Source organism: Salvelinus namaycush, chromosome 38 (assembly GCF_016432855.1).
Source record: "Salvelinus namaycush isolate Seneca chromosome 38, SaNama_1.0, whole genome shotgun sequence".
In the NCBI taxonomy this organism is placed as follows: Eukaryota; Metazoa; Chordata; class Actinopteri; order Salmoniformes; family Salmonidae; genus Salvelinus; species Salvelinus namaycush.
This window is the reverse complement of record NC_052344.1, coordinates 606182-628013: the sequence shown is the minus strand read 5'-3', so window position 1 is coordinate 628013 and position 21832 is coordinate 606182. Positions and strand designations below refer to the sequence as shown.

At 40.0% G+C, this 21832-nt stretch overlaps 1 protein-coding gene across 1 annotated transcript in view; it reads left to right on the top strand.

Moving 5' to 3' along the window:
• The window catches only part of LOC120032231 (protein phosphatase 1H-like), an 80231-nt gene that overhangs the window by 10202 nt on the left and 48197 nt on the right, over window positions 1–21832 (top strand). The window contains exons 2-3 of the mRNA XM_038978223.1: window positions 7501–7666; window positions 10229–10585. Of these exons, the coding sequence (XP_038834151.1) occupies window positions 7501–7666; window positions 10229–10585 (523 nt within the window). The remainder of the gene's footprint in view (window positions 1–7500; window positions 7667–10228; window positions 10586–21832) is intronic.

Genomic DNA, 21832 nt, shown 5'->3' with positions numbered 1-21832 from the left:
CTATTTCGAGGCGTGCCTTGTAAGTGGCGCTATTTGTTGCAACCATTAGTAAGAATCATGTACCAATTTTAATTATATATAGTAGTAGTGCCCTAACACTTTTGTATGGTTATAGGGGACAGATCGAAATGTCAGCAAGGTTTAAAACCTTTAAGTTGAGTGGTTTGCTCTGTAATCACAGCCAGTTTGGCTTTGTTTAGGCCTCTATAACTGCAAGTGATAGTAAAACAAAATATTCTGTAATATACAAATGCCTAATATCTAACCTGCTTGCACCAATCCCATGTAATTACAGTCAACTACTGTTAAATACTAATATTAAGTTTACAGTAGCATTTAATTTCTAAAAGTATAGTAGGATAATTTTACACTATTGTGATGTCTTTTTAATCAACCTTAGTGTAATGCACTGATTGTAAATTGATTTGGACAAGAGCGTCTGCTAAATTATGTAATGGGAGGAGGGCTGATAATCGGCAGTAATGAGTAATATGACAATTTGACTGTCTGATCTGGAAGAAACTGTGGGGTTCATCCAGACTACTCCATACCATTGTTTTTCTCCCTGTGTCCTTCTTGGAGAACAGCCACTAGAGTAATCACATTGTGGCATAGCATCCCTAAGACTCATTGAAGAGGAGAGAAGTGTTTGACTGACAGAGGTGACACTATCTCTCTCGCTCTCTCTCGCTCTGTCTGACCCTTGGGTGATTTTCACACACACAAAGACACACACACACACACTCACACTCACACACAGTGAACAAGGTTTCTGCTCTGAGCAGTAGATCATGAGTATGGGTGATGCTGCTACATTTGCAGAGCAGACACCCACAGACTGGTGCTACAGTGAGGTGCAAAAGTATTTGAACAGTGACAGTTTTTTGTTGTTGTTTTGGCTTTCTACCCCAGCACTTTGGATTTGAAATTATACAATGAGTATAACTATAAGTGCAGACTGTCAGCTTTAATTTGAGGGTATTTCCATCCATATCGGGTGAACCATAAAAATATACAGCACTTTTTTTTCATAGTCCCCCCATTTTAGGGAACCAAAAGTATTTGGTCAAATTCACGTATACATATAAAAAATATATAGATTTAACTAGGCAAGTCAGTTAAGGACAAATTCTTATTTACAATGACGGCCTACCCCGAACATGCTGGGCCAATTGTGCACAGCCCTATGGGACTACCAATCACAGCCGGATGTGATGCAGTCTGGATTCAAACCAGGGACTGCAGTGAGGCCTCTTGCACTGAGATGCAGTGCCTTAGACAGCTGCGCCCCTCGCGAGCCCACATAATAAACTTAGTCAAAAGTTTATTATTTGGTCCCATATTCCTAGCACGCAATGACTACATCAGGCTTGTGACTGTACAAATTTATTGGATGCATTTGTGATTTGTTTAGGTTGTGTTTCAGAATATTTTCTGCCCAATAGTAAATAATGTATTGTGTCATTTTTGAGTCACTTTTATTGTAAATAAGAATAGAATATGTTTCTGAACACTTCTACGTTAATGTGGATGCTACCATGATTCTGGATAATCCTGAATGAATTGTGAATTTTGATGAGTGAGAAAGTTAGAGGCACAAAGATCATACCCCCAAGACATGCTAGGATAGCATTTTGGGGGGGGGGGATATGATACAATATGTATGCCTCTGTAGCTAGATTTTCATGTGAATATTCTAAAATCCACATGAAGAAGATATGCAATTTTTCCCACCAGTGGGGTGTTTCCAGCAAACCGACTTGTTGCAGATAAAAGTCAGTGTGTGATGACATAGTCCACACAAAATGTACTTTTTTGCTTAAGTTTTCATATGCCGAATACAAATCTAAAGTTCAATGTGTTTCCATCGCATTTGTCACAGAAACTGTTGCTTTAAATAGCAAATGTGTCTACTCTGGTGTTGACACGTGCACTCTTGCCAACAGCTCGCAGATACAGTGTGTGAAGGCTGTGCGGATAGGCTAGCCTACATGATGAGATTTATTATGGATAAGAGAGAAAATGTTTGTTTTTGTCAAATGGCAGTCAAGCATCGATCAATATGTCACCAGAATAAGACCCTCAATATTTATTGGAAAGGAGCATCAACATCACCGTGCACTTTCATCTTTCATCACTTTCATCTGTAGCATAATAAACTGCATGATTTTCTGAGTTGTAGTGGGAGGACCACACACCATATCATCACATGACTCCAAGTTTATTTCAATATGATGGTTATTATATCCATATTTGCCTATAAAGGCATTTTCACCGCCATTTCTCGCATAATTCATTTTACTGACACAAAAAGATCCCACCATGTCTAACGATCAAATGGACCGAAATTTCCTGTTTCCATCACAGCTGTCATAATATTTGTTTTTTATATACGGTATGACTTTACTCGCATAAAAACTGTGGATGGAAACATGGTTTGTAACTTTCTCACTCCTCATTGATCATTGTCTCTACTAACCTCCCTCTTCTCCAACCTCACACTTTTCCCCCTTCTCCCTGTCTGTTTCAACCAACCTCTCCCTTCTCCCTGTCTGTGTCAACCAACCTCTCCCTTCTCCCTGTCTGTTTCAACCAACCTCTCCCTTCTCCCTGTCTGTGTCAACCAACCTCTCCCTTCTCCCTGTCTGTGTCAACTAACCTGCCCCTTCTTCCTGTCTGTCTCAACTAATCCTCCTCTTCTGATCATACATTGGCAGTATTTCTATTTTAGTATTTTACATGTATTTGAAATATGTATTTAAATTACTTCTACGTATTTTGTAATTTGAGTAACATTGGGCTGAACAACACTTCAATGTATTTTATAACATGATACTTTCGGTAGCTGTAATTTCTTTTATATATAGCAGTTCATATTTTGTGGCTCCCTTTCACCCTGCATTGGTATCAGAAGTCTGATGGCACTATGGTATGATAAGAGTGTCTCCTAAATGAACTAAATAAAAAAAGTATATGTAAAATTGAACAATTGCAAAGCATGCTGAGTATTATTCTAATGAGCTCCACCCTCAAACAAGGCCAATAATAATACCCAGTGTACATTGCTGTTCATTTAGGTATCTTCATTTTCACATATACATTTACATCTTGGTCATTTAGCAGACACTCTTTTCCAGAGTGCATTCAACTAAGATAGATAAATAACAACATATCACAGTCACAGCAATAAAAAAGTTAATGTAGACTGTTACTGGTATGCCATCAAGCCCTGGGGTTTTTCCAGATTGTAAGGATTTAATAGCCTCAAAGTTTTTCCTCTGTAATTTGGCCTTCGCACTGATCTTTCTGTACATTTGTTATTTTTCAATATTTTAGTATTATTTGGAAATCATTTTTTACTGTAATCTTCATTCAATGGGAGAGGATGAGATGGAAAAGAGAACATCTGCTTAAAATATTTTGCTTCCTCTTTTAAAATATAATTTGGACAATCATAGATGACTCCGTCTTCAGTAACGAGTTTCTGCAAATTATTTTTGTTAGCGTTCCTGTGTTGGAGATTCAGGAAGAATGTTGTGTATTTTTCTCCATATTCCCTCCAGTTTGCTTTATTTTTGTAATAGATTACATTTAGATCGTTCTTGAATAAGTTCCTCAAGTTCTTTTTGTTTTTCTTCTGACTTATTTTGTATCTCTGTAGTATCCTTTTTATTGCTATCTACCAGTGCTATTAGTTCATGTATTTCCCTTGTTAGTCTTGTCTCTTTAGCCAGAAACTTATTTTTTATTATTGATGAATATTGAATTGAATGACCTCGGAAGGTACATTTGAAGATATCCCAAACAATAAGTGGATTTGCTGTTCCTATATTATACTGGAAAAATTCAGTTATACATTTTTTGTCTAATTTAAAAATAAATTGTCCTCCAGTAAACTTTGATTGAATTTCCAATATCCCCGTCCACATGGAAATTCTATAAGAGTTATGTGAGGGCCAATTAGATGATGGTCCGATCGCATTCTGTCTCCTATTGAAACTTTTTTAACCTTTGATGCAAGAGAGAAAGAGACAAGAAAGTAGTCAAGACGACTAGCTTAATTAAGTCTCCTCCATGTATATCTCACTATGTCTGGTTTTTTTAGTCTCCAAATATCCACTATTTCTAATGTGTCCATAATATTTATGATTTCGTTAAGGGCACGGTGATGATAGTTTGTAGAGTGATTTCCTTTGTGGTGTAACGATCGTCTTGAGGACAATGAGTGGACCAAGGCGCAGCGGGTGATGAATACATAATGAATTTAATTGGCAAGACGAACACTGACACGAAATACACTTGAATAAACTATAAAACAACGTTAAACAGACCTGAACATGAGAACTACATAAAACGAACAGGAAAAACGAATGAACGAACGAGACAGTACCGTGTGGCGCAACAAAACACAGACACAGCGACAATCACCCACAAACAAACAGTGTGAACAGCCTACCTAAATATGGTTCTCAATCAGAGGAAACGTAAAACACCTGTCCCTGATTGAGAACCATATAAGGCTAGTTAACATGAACCCAACATAGAAACACATAACATAGAATGCCCACCCCAACTCACGCCCTGACCATACTAAACAAAATACAAAAACAACGGAAAACAGGTCAGGAACGTGACATATGGTCCATTAAGGTGCTTAACATCCTACCATAATTATTTGATAATTTGTTGCCTGTAGGTTCAATAAATTGGTATAAATATTTTCGAAGAAGTATGGATCATCCTGATTTGGACCATATAGATTAATGAGCCAAATCTATTTTTCGATGACTTTCATATTCAAAAAGATCATTCCTAACTATTTGTACGTTCAGATCGAAGTTTATGTTAATTAATTTCATCACACCTTTTGAGTTCGTTTGTCCATGACAGAAAATTATTTCACCATCCCATTCCTTTTCCCACGCAACTTCATCTAAGGATGTAGAGTTAGTTTCCTGTAAACAGTATATGTTATATTCCTTTTCCTTTAGCCATGTAAAGACTGAACTTCTTTTTCTATAATCTGCTAAACCGTTACAATTATAACTGGCTATACTTATTTCACCCCTTACCACAACTAGATACTTTTTTCAGTCTAAATTGACCATAATTAGTGCTTGTAAAGTTACTGCCATCAGAGGTATTATGAAGTTCAAAACTAGAGCTTTCAAATGTCTGATATTTAGAACTCAAGAAATAGGTTCTAGCAATATGTTTTATTCCCTTGCCTGTTTGCCTGTAAGCCAATGCCACAGATGTTTGAAAAGTGAGACAAAATATTATGTGTGTAGTAAATCTGAGTAAGTTGATGTGTATGATATTGGATGTGATTTAGTGAGAGTGTGTACGATGTCTGTATAAGAGTAAGACTATAATGTGTGCTGTCCAAATAAATAATAACCCTGCCAATTTGCATGGTTGAGTGTCTATGTGTGTAACATGTAGTGCGTATAGCCTTAATATTCATGGTGATAATTGTAATCAATATCGTATCACCATCATAGTTGCAATTAAATGTGCTAAGGTAAAAGGATGAAAACTCATGAAAGAACTCTTAGATGGCATCTCCCTATAGGGGAAGGATGAGTCAGAGCTGTGCGTTTGCACGCTCATGTTTATCATCTGTTGCCTGTACGGCTGTAACTTCTGGATGCTTTTCCAAGACCAGTTAATTTTTTCCCCTGCTACACTCCTAGAAACAAAGGTTTAGATTTGTTCTTAAAGGGGTACAAACACTAGTCACTGTAGTGGTACCATGTAAGATACACCTTTGTACCTTTAGTTATAGGTACATAATACTTCAGATATTTCCTTTCTTACATATAGTCCACAGGTACAGAATAATGCCTTTTATAATAGGTACATTTTGCCTTTGTAGGGTACCACCACAGTGAAAGAGCCATTTATTTATTGTAAATGGCAAAAATGTACCTGTGACCACTCTACCATAGACCACTTAAACTGATACAACACTTCCACTAACGGTTGGCAAAAAATAACTGACTGAAAGCCACGCCTCCAATATAATTTCCCAGTGTGCCTTGCCTTTTCAAGTGAATTGTTAATTTCCACCCATAACAGTTTTTTTGTGACGGTTCTTAATTCGTTAATTTTCAGTCCTGTGGCCTGAGTGAGTTTCTAGACAAACAGCATTCAGATGTAACTCTTTATGACAAATTACATAGCTCATAAGGCCTTATTTTGAGGCCTAGTTTTACCCTAATTCAGTGGCCTGAAACTCATGGTTTACAGGTCATATCAGGCTTGTAAGTAGTTACCCTACCTGCAAGTCACATTATTCTGGATTACAAAGTGATGTGTAATTCCTATTGGACTCCAGCCAGAGTTAGGCTATCCAACAGTTGGAATTTGTATGACTGCCAGCGTTAGAAACATACAGGAGAGTACCTAAGCCATTTAAACTGGAACTATTTAAGTAACGGGTGCAAAATATCCGACTAACTGATTGGATTAGTTGAGAAAAATGTATGTTATTTATCTTTGTGTAGCATAAGATTAATCAATGTATATGCAAAAGCACAGATATTCAAAAAATAAAAAATCTACCTTATATAGAGCATGCTGGGAAATACATATTTGCCTTTTAAGATATCGCCACAGTGACAAAGCTGTTAGTTCCTTTTAAGTGGAATAAAGTCCTCGTTGTACTTTATGATGGATATTGAGGGTTCACAAAATATGTTTGTACCCTGGGAAACAGAAATGTACCTTCACCTTGGAGTGTGATTGTTCCATTTTTATATTCAAAATATTGGTCACAGAAATGTACCATTTATACTAGATTATCCATACAAGTACCCAAAAGGATACCAAACAGAACGTTGTGAGATCATTGTGTGCCTCTGAAGGTACATGATGTGTATTTTGTACAACCGGGCTCAGTTTTTAAAATATTATCTAATCGGATTCGGCACTCGGATAGGATTAAATGCATAGACATACAATGAATAGAATGGGCATATCGTTGACTAGAATTGGGACACCCATTCTATTCATTATATTTCTATGCATTTAATCCTATCCAATTCCTGAAATCCAAATCAGAAAACTTTTGGAAAACTTGGCCAAGGGAACTATTTGTAGCCTAACCGTAGGGTGAAAAAAATTGGAGTTGAAGCGTTTTTGGATAATTGATGTTAAAGGTTTAAAAATTGCATGTTTATTAAAACCCTTTTTTTCAATAAATTATTCAGTTGTTTGAAAACCCTGTTTGTAAGCTTTTAAATTATATCAACGTCTAATGGTAGGGTGGGGAATGCAAAATGGTTCAACTTTGAGCACCTCTATATCCTTAATGTTTTGTCATTCAGTTAAAAAATGTAACTTTCTGACCAATTCTACGCATGGCAAGTTTTGTTCAAATCAAATGGGGTGCGGTCAAAAAGTGATTACAATTAAATAGAATGACCCCTTACCCTTATTTCTAAGAGTGTAAGTAGCTAATCCTGTGTGTTTGGTATGTGCTCCCCTCTCCTCCAGGGTGATAAACGCAGGTAAGAGTTCCCTGAATGAGGACCAGGCGTGTTGTGAGGTGGTGGTGGTGAGAAAGAGACCAGGAGACTCCACCACCCCCATTAAGACCCCCACCGCCAAGAGAAGATCCTCGCTGCCCAACGGAGAAGGCCTGGGGTTGAAGGAGAACAGCGCTGTGAGAGACAGAGGCAAACACACACAGGCAGACACACGCATGGGTGCCCATACATGTACAGTGCATTCGGAAAGTATTCAGACCCCATGACTTTTTCCAAATTTTGTTACGCAACAGCCTTATTCTAAAATGTAATAAATAAATAAATATCCCTCATCAATCTACACACAATACCCCATAATGACAAAACAAAAACAGCTTTTTAGAAATTTTGCAAATGTATTAAAAATAAAAAACAGAAATACCTTATTTGCATAAGTATTCAGAGCCTTTGCTATGATACTCAAAATTGAGCTCTGGTGCCTACTGTTTCCATTGATCATCCTTAAGATGTTTCTACAATTTGATTGGTGTCCACCTGTGGTAAATTAATTTGATTGAACATGATTTGGAAAGGCACACACCTGTCTATATAAGGTCTCACAGTTGACAGTGCATGTCAAAGCAGTAACCAAGCCATGAGGTCAAAGGAATTGTCCGTAGAGCTCCAAGACAGGATTGTGTCGAGGCACAGATCTGGGGAAGGGTACCAAAACATTTCTGCAGGTCCAAAAGAAGGTCTCAAAGAACACAGTATCTTCCATCATTCTTAAATGGAAGAAGTTTGGAACCACCAAGACTCTTCCTAGAGCTGGCCGCCAGGCCAAACTGAGCAATCGGGGGAGAAGGGCCTTGGTCAGGGAGGTGACCAAGAACCCGATGGTCACTCTGACAGAGCTCCAGAGTTCCTCTGTGGAGAAGGGAGACCCTTCCAGAAAGATAACAATCTCTGCAGCACTCCACCAATCAGGCCTTTATGTGGTCAGACAGAAGCAGCTCCTCAGTAAAAGGCACATGACAGCCTGCTTGGAGTTTGCCAAAAGGCACCTAAATACTCTCATCACCATGAGAAACAAGATTCTCTGGTCTGATGAAACCAAGATTGAACTCTTTGGCCTGAATGCCAAGCGTCACGTCTTCACCAACCATACTGTGAAGCATGGTGGTTGCAGCATTATGCTTAGGGGATGTTTTTCAGCGACAAGGACTTTGAGACTAATCAGGATCGAGGGAAAGATGAGCAAAGTACAGCGAGATCCTGGATGAAAACTTGCTCCAGAGCGCTCAGGACCTTAGACTGGGGCAAAGGTTCACCTCCCAACAGGACAAAGACCCTAAGCACAGCCAAGACAATGCAGGAGTGGCTTCAGGACAAGTCTCCTAATGTCCTTGAGTGGCCCAGCCAGAGCCCGGACTTGAACCACGATCAAACATCTCTGGAAAGACCTGAAAATAGCTGTGCTGTGACGCTCCCCATCCAACCTCTCAGAGCTTGAGAGGATCTGCAGAGAAGAATGGGAGAAACTCCCCAAATACAGGTGTGTCAAGCTTGTAGCGTCATATCCAAGAAGACTTGAGATTGTAATCGCTGCCAAAGGTGCTTCAACAAAGTACTGAGTAAAGGGTCTGACCACTTATGGAAATGTGACATTTCTAAAAACCTGTTTTTTGCTTTGTCATTATGGGGCATTGTGTGTAGATTGAGGGGGAAAAAACTAGTCCATTTTAAAATAAGGCTGTAACGCCAAAAAAATATGGAAAAAGTCTAGTGGTCTGAATACTTTCCGAATGCTCTGTACATACACACACACTCTCTTTGTCTCTCTTTCTCTCTCTCTCTCTTCCACCCATTCTCTCTATCGATGCGTAAGCACACAGACACACTTGTCTCTTTCCTTTAATCCATGATAGATTTAACCCAGAGGCCATGCACATCCACTGGCCTTTCTTTTTCTCAGAATCCTATACCTTCTCCAGAGAGGATGTCAGTGGTCTCTGATCTACTGCTTCCTGTGTTGCCTATTGCCCTGAGCAGGCCGGGGTGACTGTCACTCAGCCAGTGCCAGCAGGCACACCACAGCGCTGCTCAGTGGTTGGTTTGACCTCTGTAGCGTACACATGTGATTGGTCAGAGTGAGTCATGATGCGTTACTCCAGTATCGCTGTCTTACAGAGCGAGCTCGTTACATGACTCCTACAAAATTACAAAACAAACCGAAATGTCTTAACACCAACATTTCAGCTTCGTTTTTCATTGCTCTTATCCACTCATGCAATACATTCCCTTCATCTTTTCTGACATAGTTGAGAGAGAGAGAGAGAGCGATGAACGTAATCATTTTAAATGAGATTAAGCATATTAATCTGACATGCTCCCGACGGCCACCTCCAGGAAAATATTTGATCAAATTAAACACACAATAGCCTCCTGAGTGGCGCAGTGGTCTAAGGCACTGCATCGCGTCACTACATACACCCTGGTTTGAATCCAGACTGTATCATAACCGGCCGTGATTGGGAGTCCCATAGGGTGGCGCACAATTGGCCCAGCTTTGGCCGGTGTAGGCCATCACTGTAACTGACTTGCCTAGTTAAATAAAGGTTAAATTTTTTATTTATTATTCTGATAGCAAATCAAGGCTATTGAAAAATAGACTACAAAGTATCCATTCTATTCTATTTCTAAGCAAACATATTTATATTGTACCCCCCCACACACACACACCCACAACGCTACAGGACTCAGAGAGTCTGGTATTCTACTACTGGGCATTGTTCGACGGCCACGCCGGCTCCGGGGCTGCAGTAGCGGCCTCCAAGCTCCTCCAACACCACATCGTTGAGCATCTCCAGTCTGTCCTCGAGGTCCTAAGGAACCATGCCGTTTTACCGCCCACCATCTTCGGTGAAGAGTCTAACCACCACATGACCCCCGGGATCCACCGGGCCACCCTGACCCGGGCCGCGTCACTCCGTGGAGCCACTGGCGCCCCCAGCACCCCCTGCACCCCTCCACCACAGAGGTTCTTCACAGAGAAGAAGATCCAGCACGATAGCCTGGTGATGGGAGCCATGGAGAACGCCTTCAAGGAGATGGTGAGTACCTACCATGGCTGTTGTGTTGTGTAAATCTCAATGAGGCGCTATTGTTTGAGGGAGACTATCAGAGTTGCAGAGATGTTGCCTCTGTCCTGGTTAGATGTGCCTTGTAGGTATTTTTCCTCACAGACCTCTCCCTCCCTCCTCAACCCCGACCCCTCATCCCACCACCACCTTCACCCATTTCTAACTTATCTAGTCACAAATCCTCTTTCTATCCTCTCCATATCATTTCTTCACCATGTCTATTCATCTCATCACATCATCCAGGTCTCAATCCACACAGAGAATTGCCCACCATCTGGTGCAGTGTGAGTCCCATAGGCGGAAATCCCAGGGGGGACGGGGGGGACACGACCCCCCCATCCTGGGAAAAATATGATTTGTCCCCCCCAATATATCACTGTAAACATAACTATGTAATTTCAATAATATTAATAATACGCAATGAAAGCACTTGTGCTGATTATAGACACTTAATAGCGCGTTTTTACGTTTCACAAGATTGCGACCCCCCCGCCCTTTGCCTCTCAATGATTTGATCCACTGCCAGTTCTTTAGCTTGCAAGGTAATAGAGGGTTTGTATCTACTGTCCGAAAGGCACTCAATGTACGTAACTGACGTGAGGTAATCCAGTCAATCGCGCCATAGCAATGTATATATTTTTTTAATGTTGCAGGGTTCACACACTAGCTGAATTTGCAGAGCTAGCGCGCAAACTAAAGCAAACATTAACTATCAAGCTAGCTAGTACCTATTCCATTTATGTGGCGTCGTCAAAGATGGAATATTTGCTATCGTCAGTTTATTCCAAGATTAGCATGCAGCTGTAGTGCTTCAAAGTCCCTGTGATAAGGTTAGCGATAAACTGAAGTCCAAACTGAACAGAACTACACTCTCTTATACCATTGTCTTAAATATATTTAATGGTCTCGTTGCAAAAGCTAAATTGTCGCTAGTGAATTTTTTTTTTTTTCACCTTTATTTAACCAGGTAGCAAAGATTATAGCAAACACCACAGAAACGGAATTGGTGCTCGCTAGCTTTGCAAATTCAGCTATTGTTGGAAACCTGCCAATATGAAACAAACTATGTTAAAATTTCAAAACGTTGCAGCATGTGTTGTGTAAATGTGTGTGTGTGCAGCTAGACCGGCCAGCCAGGTAGAAACATGTCAGAAAAAAGTTAAAAGACGGACATCAGAGTATTTTTCAGTACACCAAAACGCAAAGTAAGAACTCTAGTAGCCTAATATCTCAAAGACGAGTTGATAAAATTTTCATAAGAAAGAAGTGAAATGCTAATGGAAATGTTTCACAATGATGTCATTAGGCAGAGCAGGCAACAGATGGCACACAGACAGCAGAGCTGGGGACAGATATGCAGGGACAGATTGGCAGAGACAGAGTCTCAGGTAAGTTTGTTGAGTCTTTGTTTGGCAACATTATGAAAGGTTCTCAATTTTTTTGATTTGTAAAATAGGGACATAATTGGAAAATGCCATGGATACCCCCACTCAACTTAAACTGGTGACTAAACTAAGATTTGTTTAAGGCAATGGTATTGCTGTTGTGATTAATTGTGTAGTTTTGGGTACCGGTAGTTAGGAGTACAGCAAACACCTTATTTCTTTTCTAGGAGACAGACTGTGAGGGTGGTGAAAGGGAAAGAGCCAAGGAAAGAGACTTCAGAGGACAGTGTCACAGCCACGGCAGGACCAGGTGTCACCCTTGTTGCCAGCAGCACCAGTATAGGGGACAGTGGCACAGCATCGTCCAGTTACCTCAGTGATGGCACAAAACCATATCAGCCACACCCACAATTTATAGAACCGCAAACTCTTGCAAACAGAGTGTTGACGTTTCAAGAGATGGTTTCGCGATTTCCCCTGGCTACATTATAATCCATCAATAAAAGGAGTGTTGTGTTTTCACTGTAGCCAAGGGTTTTTAAGCCAGCCATCTTTTGGCCAAAGAGCAGATGCTGCCTTCATTAGTGCAGGATTTAGGAACTGGAGAAAAGCCATTGAAAAATTCACAGCACATCAAAACTGCCAAACCCACCGCCACTTTGTAACTGTAACAGCACACCAGCTAAATCCAATCAGTGTCCAGTTATCCAGCGCGTGGGGTAAACAGCAGGAGGACGCAAGGCATTGCTTGATGAAAATTGTTAGTTCGGTGTGGCATGTAGTAAGACAGGGACAAGCCTTTAGAGGCCACACGGATGACAGTGGGAATTTATACCAGCTTTTGAAACTCAGGGCAGAAGAGGATGACCCCATTTTACTGAAGTGGTTAACAGAGCGTACCACAATGTACACAGGCCCCAAAGCACAGAATGAAATTCTGAACATCATGGCCAATACAGTCATTCGAGGCATTGCAGCTGAGATTAGGTCTCTTCCGATTGTACAATTTTCATTAATTGTTGATGGTACTCAAGATGTCTCTGGTGCTGAACAGGAGAGTGTCTGTCTGCGTTATGTTGACCATGACCTTGTCCCTCACGAGGAGTTTATTGGGCTATACAGGGTGTCGGAGACAACAGGCGAGGGCATTGCGAAAGTGGCAACTGATGTGTTGTTGAGGCTCAATTTGCCCATGTCTGGCTTACGTGGGCAGAGTTACGATGGTGCCTCAAACATGGCAGGAAAATACACAGGTGCACAGGCAATTGTGAGGAGGCAGCAGCCATTAGCCCTCTATGTCCATTGTGGAGCACACTGTGTAAATCTGATTACACAGGCTGGCTGCTCAGCCTCCCCACTGGTCCGGGATTCCCTTTCTTGGGTCCATCAGTTAGGTGTCCTCTATGGCCAGTCAGGAAAGTTTAAGAGCATGTTTGAATCAATTGCCACGTCCAAAGATACAAATCTGACCACCCTGAAACCCCTATGTCCAACAAGGTGGACTGTGCGGAATACTGCTATTAGAGCTGTGCTAGGGCAGTATGAGCGGGTACTCAGCAGCCTAGAGGAGATGGCAAAAACTGCATCCAAGACAGCTTCAACTGCCAGTGGCTTATTCGAGCACTTCAGCAAAGACAAGACTGTGTTGGGCCTCACACTTGCCTCTGCTGTTCTTGGAGAGCTTGAATGTCGAAACATTTCACTGCAGAAGAAAACTCAGACTGTCTCTGGTATGCAGGCTGCAGTCGAGTGTGTGCGGTCATCTCTTAGGGGCAAGAGAAATGACGAAAGCTACCTTGCACTGTATGAGAAAGCAACAACTTTGATTGACTCTATTGAATCCATTGAGACGCACTCAAGACGATTTGCTGGCAAAGCAGTGGATCACTATAGGGCAGAATTTTTTAAAGTGTTGGATGGTGTGGAGGTTCAGTTTGGCGACCGTTTTGACCAGGACAGTCTAAACGTCCTGCAAAAGTTGGAAAGAGCGCTTCTCACGGGGGAGTTGGATGAGTCTCTAGATCAGTACCCTGAGCTGAACATAGATTCTCTTTCAGTGCAGATCCCTCTCTTTCACAACAAATACCCCTGTAGCAGCAGTGGAGAGGCAGCAGAGGTCCTTAGGAGGCTTCCAGTGGAGGTACGGGGGTTGTTTGACCAAGTTGAGGTGCTGATCAGAATTTTGTTTGTGGTGCCAGTGTCTTCATGTGAGGCTGAGAGGAGTTTCAGTGCACTCCGCAGGTTAAAGACTTGGCTACGGGCTAGCATGGGCCAAGAGAGACTGAACGGTGTAGTTGTCTGTAATGTACATAGAGACAGGCTGGACAGTCTCAAGAGGGAAAATATCTGCCAGCAATTTGTTGGATCCATTGAAACCCGCAAACATATGTTCGGTTCTTTTGTTCAGTAGTGTGTATAGCAGTGGTTCTCAACCTTTTTTGGGTACTGGAACCCCTGCATATTTTGAGGCAAGGCAGGCAAGGTTTTCAGCGGTCCTCAGGGACCACCACCCCTTCTATATTATATGTAAACTTACTGGAAACCTTGTGGTACTGACTACATTCATTACACTTTTTTATTTCACGGACACCTTGCAATTAGTCCATGGACCCCTGTTTGAGAACCCCTGGTGTAATTGATATTTGTTCTTTTGTTTAGTCGTTTTCAGTTTTTAGTACATGACAGTACACTTACAAATTATTTATTTCATGTTATTTTATTTAAAATTGCATAATTTGTGTGACATACTTGTCCATAGCTGCTGTTTGAAGAGTTGAGACACTGACTGAAGGATATTTTGTTTGATTTATTTGGGTTTTTCATTGAAGTAGTTATTTTGCTTTTAGAACTGTACTTATTTTAAGCTTTTTGTTCTTGTAAAGATATTGTAGTAGACTCAGGCCAGGTGCACATATTTAATGACTATATAAATGTATCACAAAGTCAAATTAAAAGGTCAATTCAATACGGAGACCAACTTTGTGATGGTTCTCAATGGAGATTCTTTACGATGAGATCACACCATGTTCATTGTATTTATGAAAACTGCTCCCATACAGTGTACAGTACCATTGCCGCCTACTGGCCTTTCTTGATATTGCTGGTTGTAAGTACGAATACCTGCATACATACTGGACTGATAAGGAACACTGCTATAACTATTATTAGTAGTAGTATTATAATGATTTAAACAAGTTGGGACAACCCTTCAGTTAACTACTGTACCTACAATTATCCAGTAGTAGTGATTATGGTCCCTCAATATACATTTAACATATTACAACGTAGGCTGTGTTACAGCACTACTTTTGGTGTCCCCCTCAGGAATTGCTCCTGAGAAAATTTCATGTAATTGTCCCCTCCAAGGTTGATATCAGATTTTCGCCCCTGAGTGTGACATATGTATCAGTACATACAATGCTCAGCCTAACAATACAACTGATTGTCACTGAGTGTACTAAGACCTAATAAATTGATAGCTTCAGTTCCATCTGTATGTTTGACTTAAAGAGTAATTGATTATTGAACCATGTTATCAACCATCTAAATCGCTGTACAGTATTTCTTTAAAACAACTCAAATGTGATAGCTTCCTAGATTGTTTCCTCCTGTTGTCTTCCTGAGGATATGGCTTTATCTCTACTTTCTTTATCTATTCTTTATCATACTTGTGGTTTACATATCCTTAAAGGAGAAATCTGCAGTTCAAACAATAGCAAAGCGAACACCCCACCACTGACTTGGTAAATAGCTGAGGGATGGGGCTGGAGAAATATAACCACTCTCAAATTCATAGACAGGACTATGGATGCAAGGACGGACCATTCACAAGATCAAAATGATAGTTTTAACGATGTTTTGAGGCTATACAGTGTTAGTTTACAATTACTTTGTTTACAAACAAAGGAGTAAAACAAGCGTATATTGTGGGTTCTGATGGCCTAGCACATTTGAACTAAGCTCATGAGGCATTTATAAATGATGTTCTTTAGAAAATCTATCGCAGATTGCCCCTTTTTAATCCCAATGCACACAACTGTCGTCTCTGACTATGATTAAATTATGACATGCTATTTTATCAAATCGATTACCTAACGTTTAATTGATTACGTGATTGAATTAAACCATGCAACAATTAAACCATTAATAACTTGGGGCACCACGGAAGCATTCATTTATATAGAGCGGTTATCTCCTGAATCAACTCTCTTAAAGACCTGAAGATCTTTTATATCAATAGCAGTCAATTATTAATCGTCACCTCGATCGGTCTCATTCTGAGTACTTGGTTATCTGCATGAACCCTAGCTAACAAGTTGAATCAGCAATACACAAATTGGCTTAATTATTTATTTACTAAATACCTAAATAATCACACAGAATCACATATATATATACACAGGATAGATCATACATCGATTACTAATCATGTCATGAAAAGCCCCTAGTGGGCTAACCCGATGTGACGGCTGGTTACACAAAGGAAGGGGGTTGGGTTTGAATGAAAGAGCGGGAAGACTGAGGGACAAAGGGATTGGGTCTCTATCGGACCTTGAGACGCTATGCTACCGTAAATACAGAATATTATGCATTCTAATAACCGCCCTTTCTGAAAAGGAAAATGCAAGATATATATTTACTCTGAGCTGCACTTCGATAGATGGGTCGAAGATTGAAGACTGGTTTTCCCAGCAGAGATCACCATTGTCCTTTTGAAGAATCTTTCTGGTCGTAGTGTTGTAGAGCGGATACGTAAAGTTCCCTGTTGTTCTTAGGAGATTGTCTGTCCTTTCCTAGGCCACGTACGTTTACAGCTGCAGCTGATAATTCAACATCTAGGAGGTATCACTTCTTCTTTAGTGAATAATAGTTCAAAGTTTATACCAAGTTGCCATAATCAGCTCGAGCTGTATTCTGGCTGGTCTATTCAAAATTCACCATTCCAGCGTGGTCATCTCCTTGTTGAAATTCGCCCTTTTAAACGTTAGGACAGCAGTCCTAACATTTCTGGAACTAAATGTTAATTTTGTTAGGGTGTAGTTGAAATTAGCCCTTTTAAACGTACGGACACCAGTCCTCACGTCATCGGGAACTGAGGTTTACATCCGTCAACGGGCTTTTGTATTGGGGGAGAGAAGGGCGTGTTTCATAGTTCTCAACCGATGTCTGTTCACTTGGGTGTGGCCACTGACTGGGCCTACGTTTTACTATGAAACAATCTTATTTAGGAGGCTAAAGTTACATTTCATCATTTCACAAATAGTTTCATATTTAAACATTTAAATTGCACAACAATCCCATGTGAATCTGATAACTAGAATGTGTAGACTTTCCAAGATACAATTTATGTCGTCCAATCATCAGATATAATGTCCCAGACACGAACTGATCTGACATCATATTCTTTAAAAGTACCAACGGACACTTTCAACTGGTTGAGAAAGTGAAATATTGTTCCATTCCCCAGCCTTTTGATGTTACCGTACTTTCTCTGTGGTAACACAAGGCTTTCCAAGAGTCCATTCTGTAGAGTGGAGAGAAATGGGGGAAAGGTATTTATGGGGGGTCATAAACCTCACCCAACAGGGCAACTTCATGACACAACACAAATGATTAAGTGCATTTTATGCAACACATTCATATAAAATCCCAAGTGGCAGATAATTACAGTCAGAGATGGGCAGTATTTGTGTTGCATGTATTTGAGATATGTATTTCAGTTACTTCTAAGTATTTTGTAATTTGTAATACACTTGGCTGAACTACACCCCAATGTATTTTGTAACAACATACAAAATACTTCTCTATACCGTTTTTTATAACGGTTCACACTTTTGTGGCCCCCTTTCAACCTGCATTGGTATCAGAGGTCTAATGCACTATGGTGTGATAAGAGCGCCTGTTAAATGTATATGTAAAAATGAACAATTGCAAAGCATGCTGGGAATTATTCTAGTGAGCTCCGCCTGGAACGTGGCCAATAGAAGTATGTTTATTTTCACATGTACATTTTGTTCATTTAGCAGACACTCTTATCCAGAGTACATTCAACTAAGGTAGATTAACAACAACATATCACAGTCATAGCAAGTAAAAAGTTTATGTAACCGTTACGGATTAAACAACAACTAGAGCTGAACTGTTTTCTCTAGTATACATCGTTTTTCCTATACTGACCAGTATATAGCCTTTTGTGTAATTCCTTGCTCTGTTGAGTTTCTGATTATCGCCATGGTGTGCTTTCTGTGTGTGTTTTTGTACAATGTATTTTACGCACCAGTGCATAGTCTGTCTTTTACGCACGCAACTCTGATAGAGTATCTCTTTACCCATGTCCTTTGTATACATTCCTGTGTGCTATTTTTCATGTTGCCTTCATTTTTCATTTTTCATGTTGCCTCTATACACTGACGTGATAATGTTGAAGATTTGTTTTGTATATAGTTATTTACCTGTCATGTGCCATTTACCTGTCCCCACTCCTATTTCTAGACACACGTCAGCTTCCGTCCACAACACTGCCTAATTATTTTATTAAATAGATTTTAAAATACAAGTATTTTGTAGTTTATTTTGAGACATTGATCTTAATATTATTTTGTCATTGTATTTTGTCATTTTTGCCCAGCCCTGATTACAGTCAGTTACCAACAGCTGTTTTGTAGGCAGCTAGGCAGCTGTCTATTCCTTGTGACTTTACTTATAGTATTTTTCATATTCAGACTCAACGCTCGTCATCTCTCAGAAATTGTATACTGTATATGGCCTCTAGATGGCAATGTAAGTTAATATAGGATGCTCTCAAGTCTCCCACCCTGAGCTCCTTCCCATGTAAATTTAATCTGCCTTACTCAAGCTTAACCCATCTCATGTTCCCTTAACATTTAGTAAGGCTAAGGCCAGTGAAACTGCCTGCATTTTGAAGAGCCTGAGGCTCAATCACCCAGGAGCAAGATACTGTAACCTTTAAAGAGCATCACCTGCTGCACTGCTTAGTTATACTATCCATCAGGGCAGAAAGGATGTATAGTACAGTAGTATGGGAGATGAATTTATGAACATATCCTTTCTCTAGACTGAGCACACTGTAGGCTTACTCCGGCTGACCTTACTGTATGCGTTGGCTGTTTTTTAAAAACTCATACCGACTTAAACTGTCTTCTAACCCCCACAGAGTTTGAAAGGATCTATTTATTGTTGCATATCTTTACTTTGTCTCAGAATGTCCTGCGTTTCCCAGTGTTCCATTGGTTCCGTTGCGCCAGGCAAGATCAAGCAAAAAATGATGTACCACAACTAGATACTTTTTTCTGTCACGATCTTTCAAGATCGAACCCAGAAGCAGACCCGGACAAGGAGCGTAGGAAGAAGGTGAGTATTTATTTACAGTGAAATGTGAAAAGGTAGATATATCCAGATGGCGTAGCGGGCAGCGGTGGTGAGTAGATGAGAGGAAATAGGTGAATCCAATGTAGTAGCAGAATCCTCTGTCAACCAGGCGGGAATGGAGTGAATGATCCAGGTGAGTAACTGAAGACAAAACAAACGGAGGTAAGTTCAAGGCAAGCAATACGTAAATGAAAACAACAAAACAAATTCTATCCAACTGGAGTCTGGTACTCAGGCACAACATACTGTTCATGGCTAACGATCCGGCAGGGAATGGAAGTCAGGTCAGAGCTTTTGAAGGGTAGAGATGATGATCAGGACAGGTGTGCAGATTACTGACGGGAAACAGGTGCGGGTGAAATCAATCTCCCAATGAGCTAATTCGCCCGGCAACCAGACAGGATGCGTTCCAGGACACCTGAAACACACTCCAGGACAGACACACAGGCAAACCCAGACTCAGGAAGCGGGATTCGTGACATTTTCAGTCTAAATTGACCATAATTAGTGCTTGTAAAGTTACTGCCATCAGAGGTATTATGAAGTTCAAAACTAGAGCTTTCAAATGTCTGATATTTAGAACTCAAGAAATAGGTTCTAGCAATATGTTTTATTCCCTTGCCTGTTTGCCTGTAAGCCAATGCCACAGATGTTTGAAAAGTGAGACAAAATATTATGTGTGTAGTAAATCTGAGTAAGTTGATGTGTATGATATTGGATGTGATTTAGTGAGAGTGTGTACGATGTCTGTATAAGAGTAAGACTATAATGTGTGCTGTCCAAATAAATAATAACCCTGCCAATTTGCATGGTTGAGTGTCTATGTGTGTAACATGTAGTGCGTATAGCCTTAATATTCATGGTGATAATTGTAATCAATATCGTATCACCATCATAGTTGCAATTAAATGTGCTAAGGTAAAAGGATGAAAACTCATGAAAGAACTCTTAGATGGCATCTCCCTATAGGGGAAGGATGAGTCAGAGCTGTGCGTTTGCACGCTCATGTTTATCATCTGTTGCCTGTACGGCTGTAACTTCTGGATGCTTTTCCAAGACCAGTTAATTTTTTCCCCTGCTACACTCCTAGAAACAAAGGTTTAGATTTGTTCTTAAAGGGGTACAAACACTAGTCACTGTAGTGGTACCATGTAAGATACACCTTTGTACCTTTAGTTATAGGTACATAATACTTCAGATATTTCCTTTCTTACATATAGTCCACAGGTACAGAATAATGCCTTTTATAATAGGTACATTTTGCCTTTGTAGGGTACCACCACAGTGAAAGAGCCATTTATTTATTGTAAATGGCAAAAATGTACCTGTGACCACTCTACCATAGACCACTTAAACTGATACAACACTTCCACTAACGGTTGGCAAAAAATAACTGACTGAAAGCCACGCCTCCAATATAATTTCCCAGTGTGCCTTGCCTTTTCAAGTGAATTGTTAATTTCCACCCATAACAGTTTTTTTGTGACGGTTCTTAATTCGTTAATTTTCAGTCCTGTGGCCTGAGTGAGTTTCTAGACAAACAGCATTCAGATGTAACTCTTTATGACAAATTACATAGCTCATAAGGCCTTATTTTGAGGCCTAGTTTTACCCTAATTCAGTGGCCTGAAACTCATGGTTTACAGGTCATATCAGGCTTGTAAGTAGTTACCCTACCTGCAAGTCACATTATTCTGGATTACAAAGTGATGTGTAATTCCTATTGGACTCCAGCCAGAGTTAGGCTATCCAACAGTTGGAATTTGTATGACTGCCAGCGTTAGAAACATACAGGAGAGTACCTAAGCCATTTAAACTGGAACTATTTAAGTAACGGGTGCAAAATATCCGACTAACTGATTGGATTAGTTGAGAAAAATGTATGTTATTTATCTTTGTGTAGCATAAGATTAATCAATGTATATGCAAAAGCACAGATATTCAAAAAATAAAAAATCTACCTTATATAGAGCATGCTGGGAAATACATATTTGCCTTTTAAGATATCGCCACAGTGACAAAGCTGTTAGTTCCTTTTAAGTGGAATAAAGTCCTCGTTGTACTTTATGATGGATATTGAGGGTTCACAAAATATGTTTGTACCCTGGGAAACAGAAATGTACCTTCACCTTGGAGTGTGATTGTTCCATTTTTATATTCAAAATATTGGTCACAGAAATGTACCATTTATACTAGATTATCCATACAAGTACCCAAAAGGATACCAAACAGAACGTTGTGAGATCATTGTGTGCCTCTGAAGGTACATGATGTGTATTTTGTACAACCGGGCTCAGTTTTTAAAATATTATCTAATCGGATTCGGCACTCGGATAGGATTAAATGCATAGACATACAATGAATAGAATGGGCATATCGTTGACTAGAATTGGGACACCCATTCTATTCATTATATTTCTATGCATTTAATCCTATCCAATTC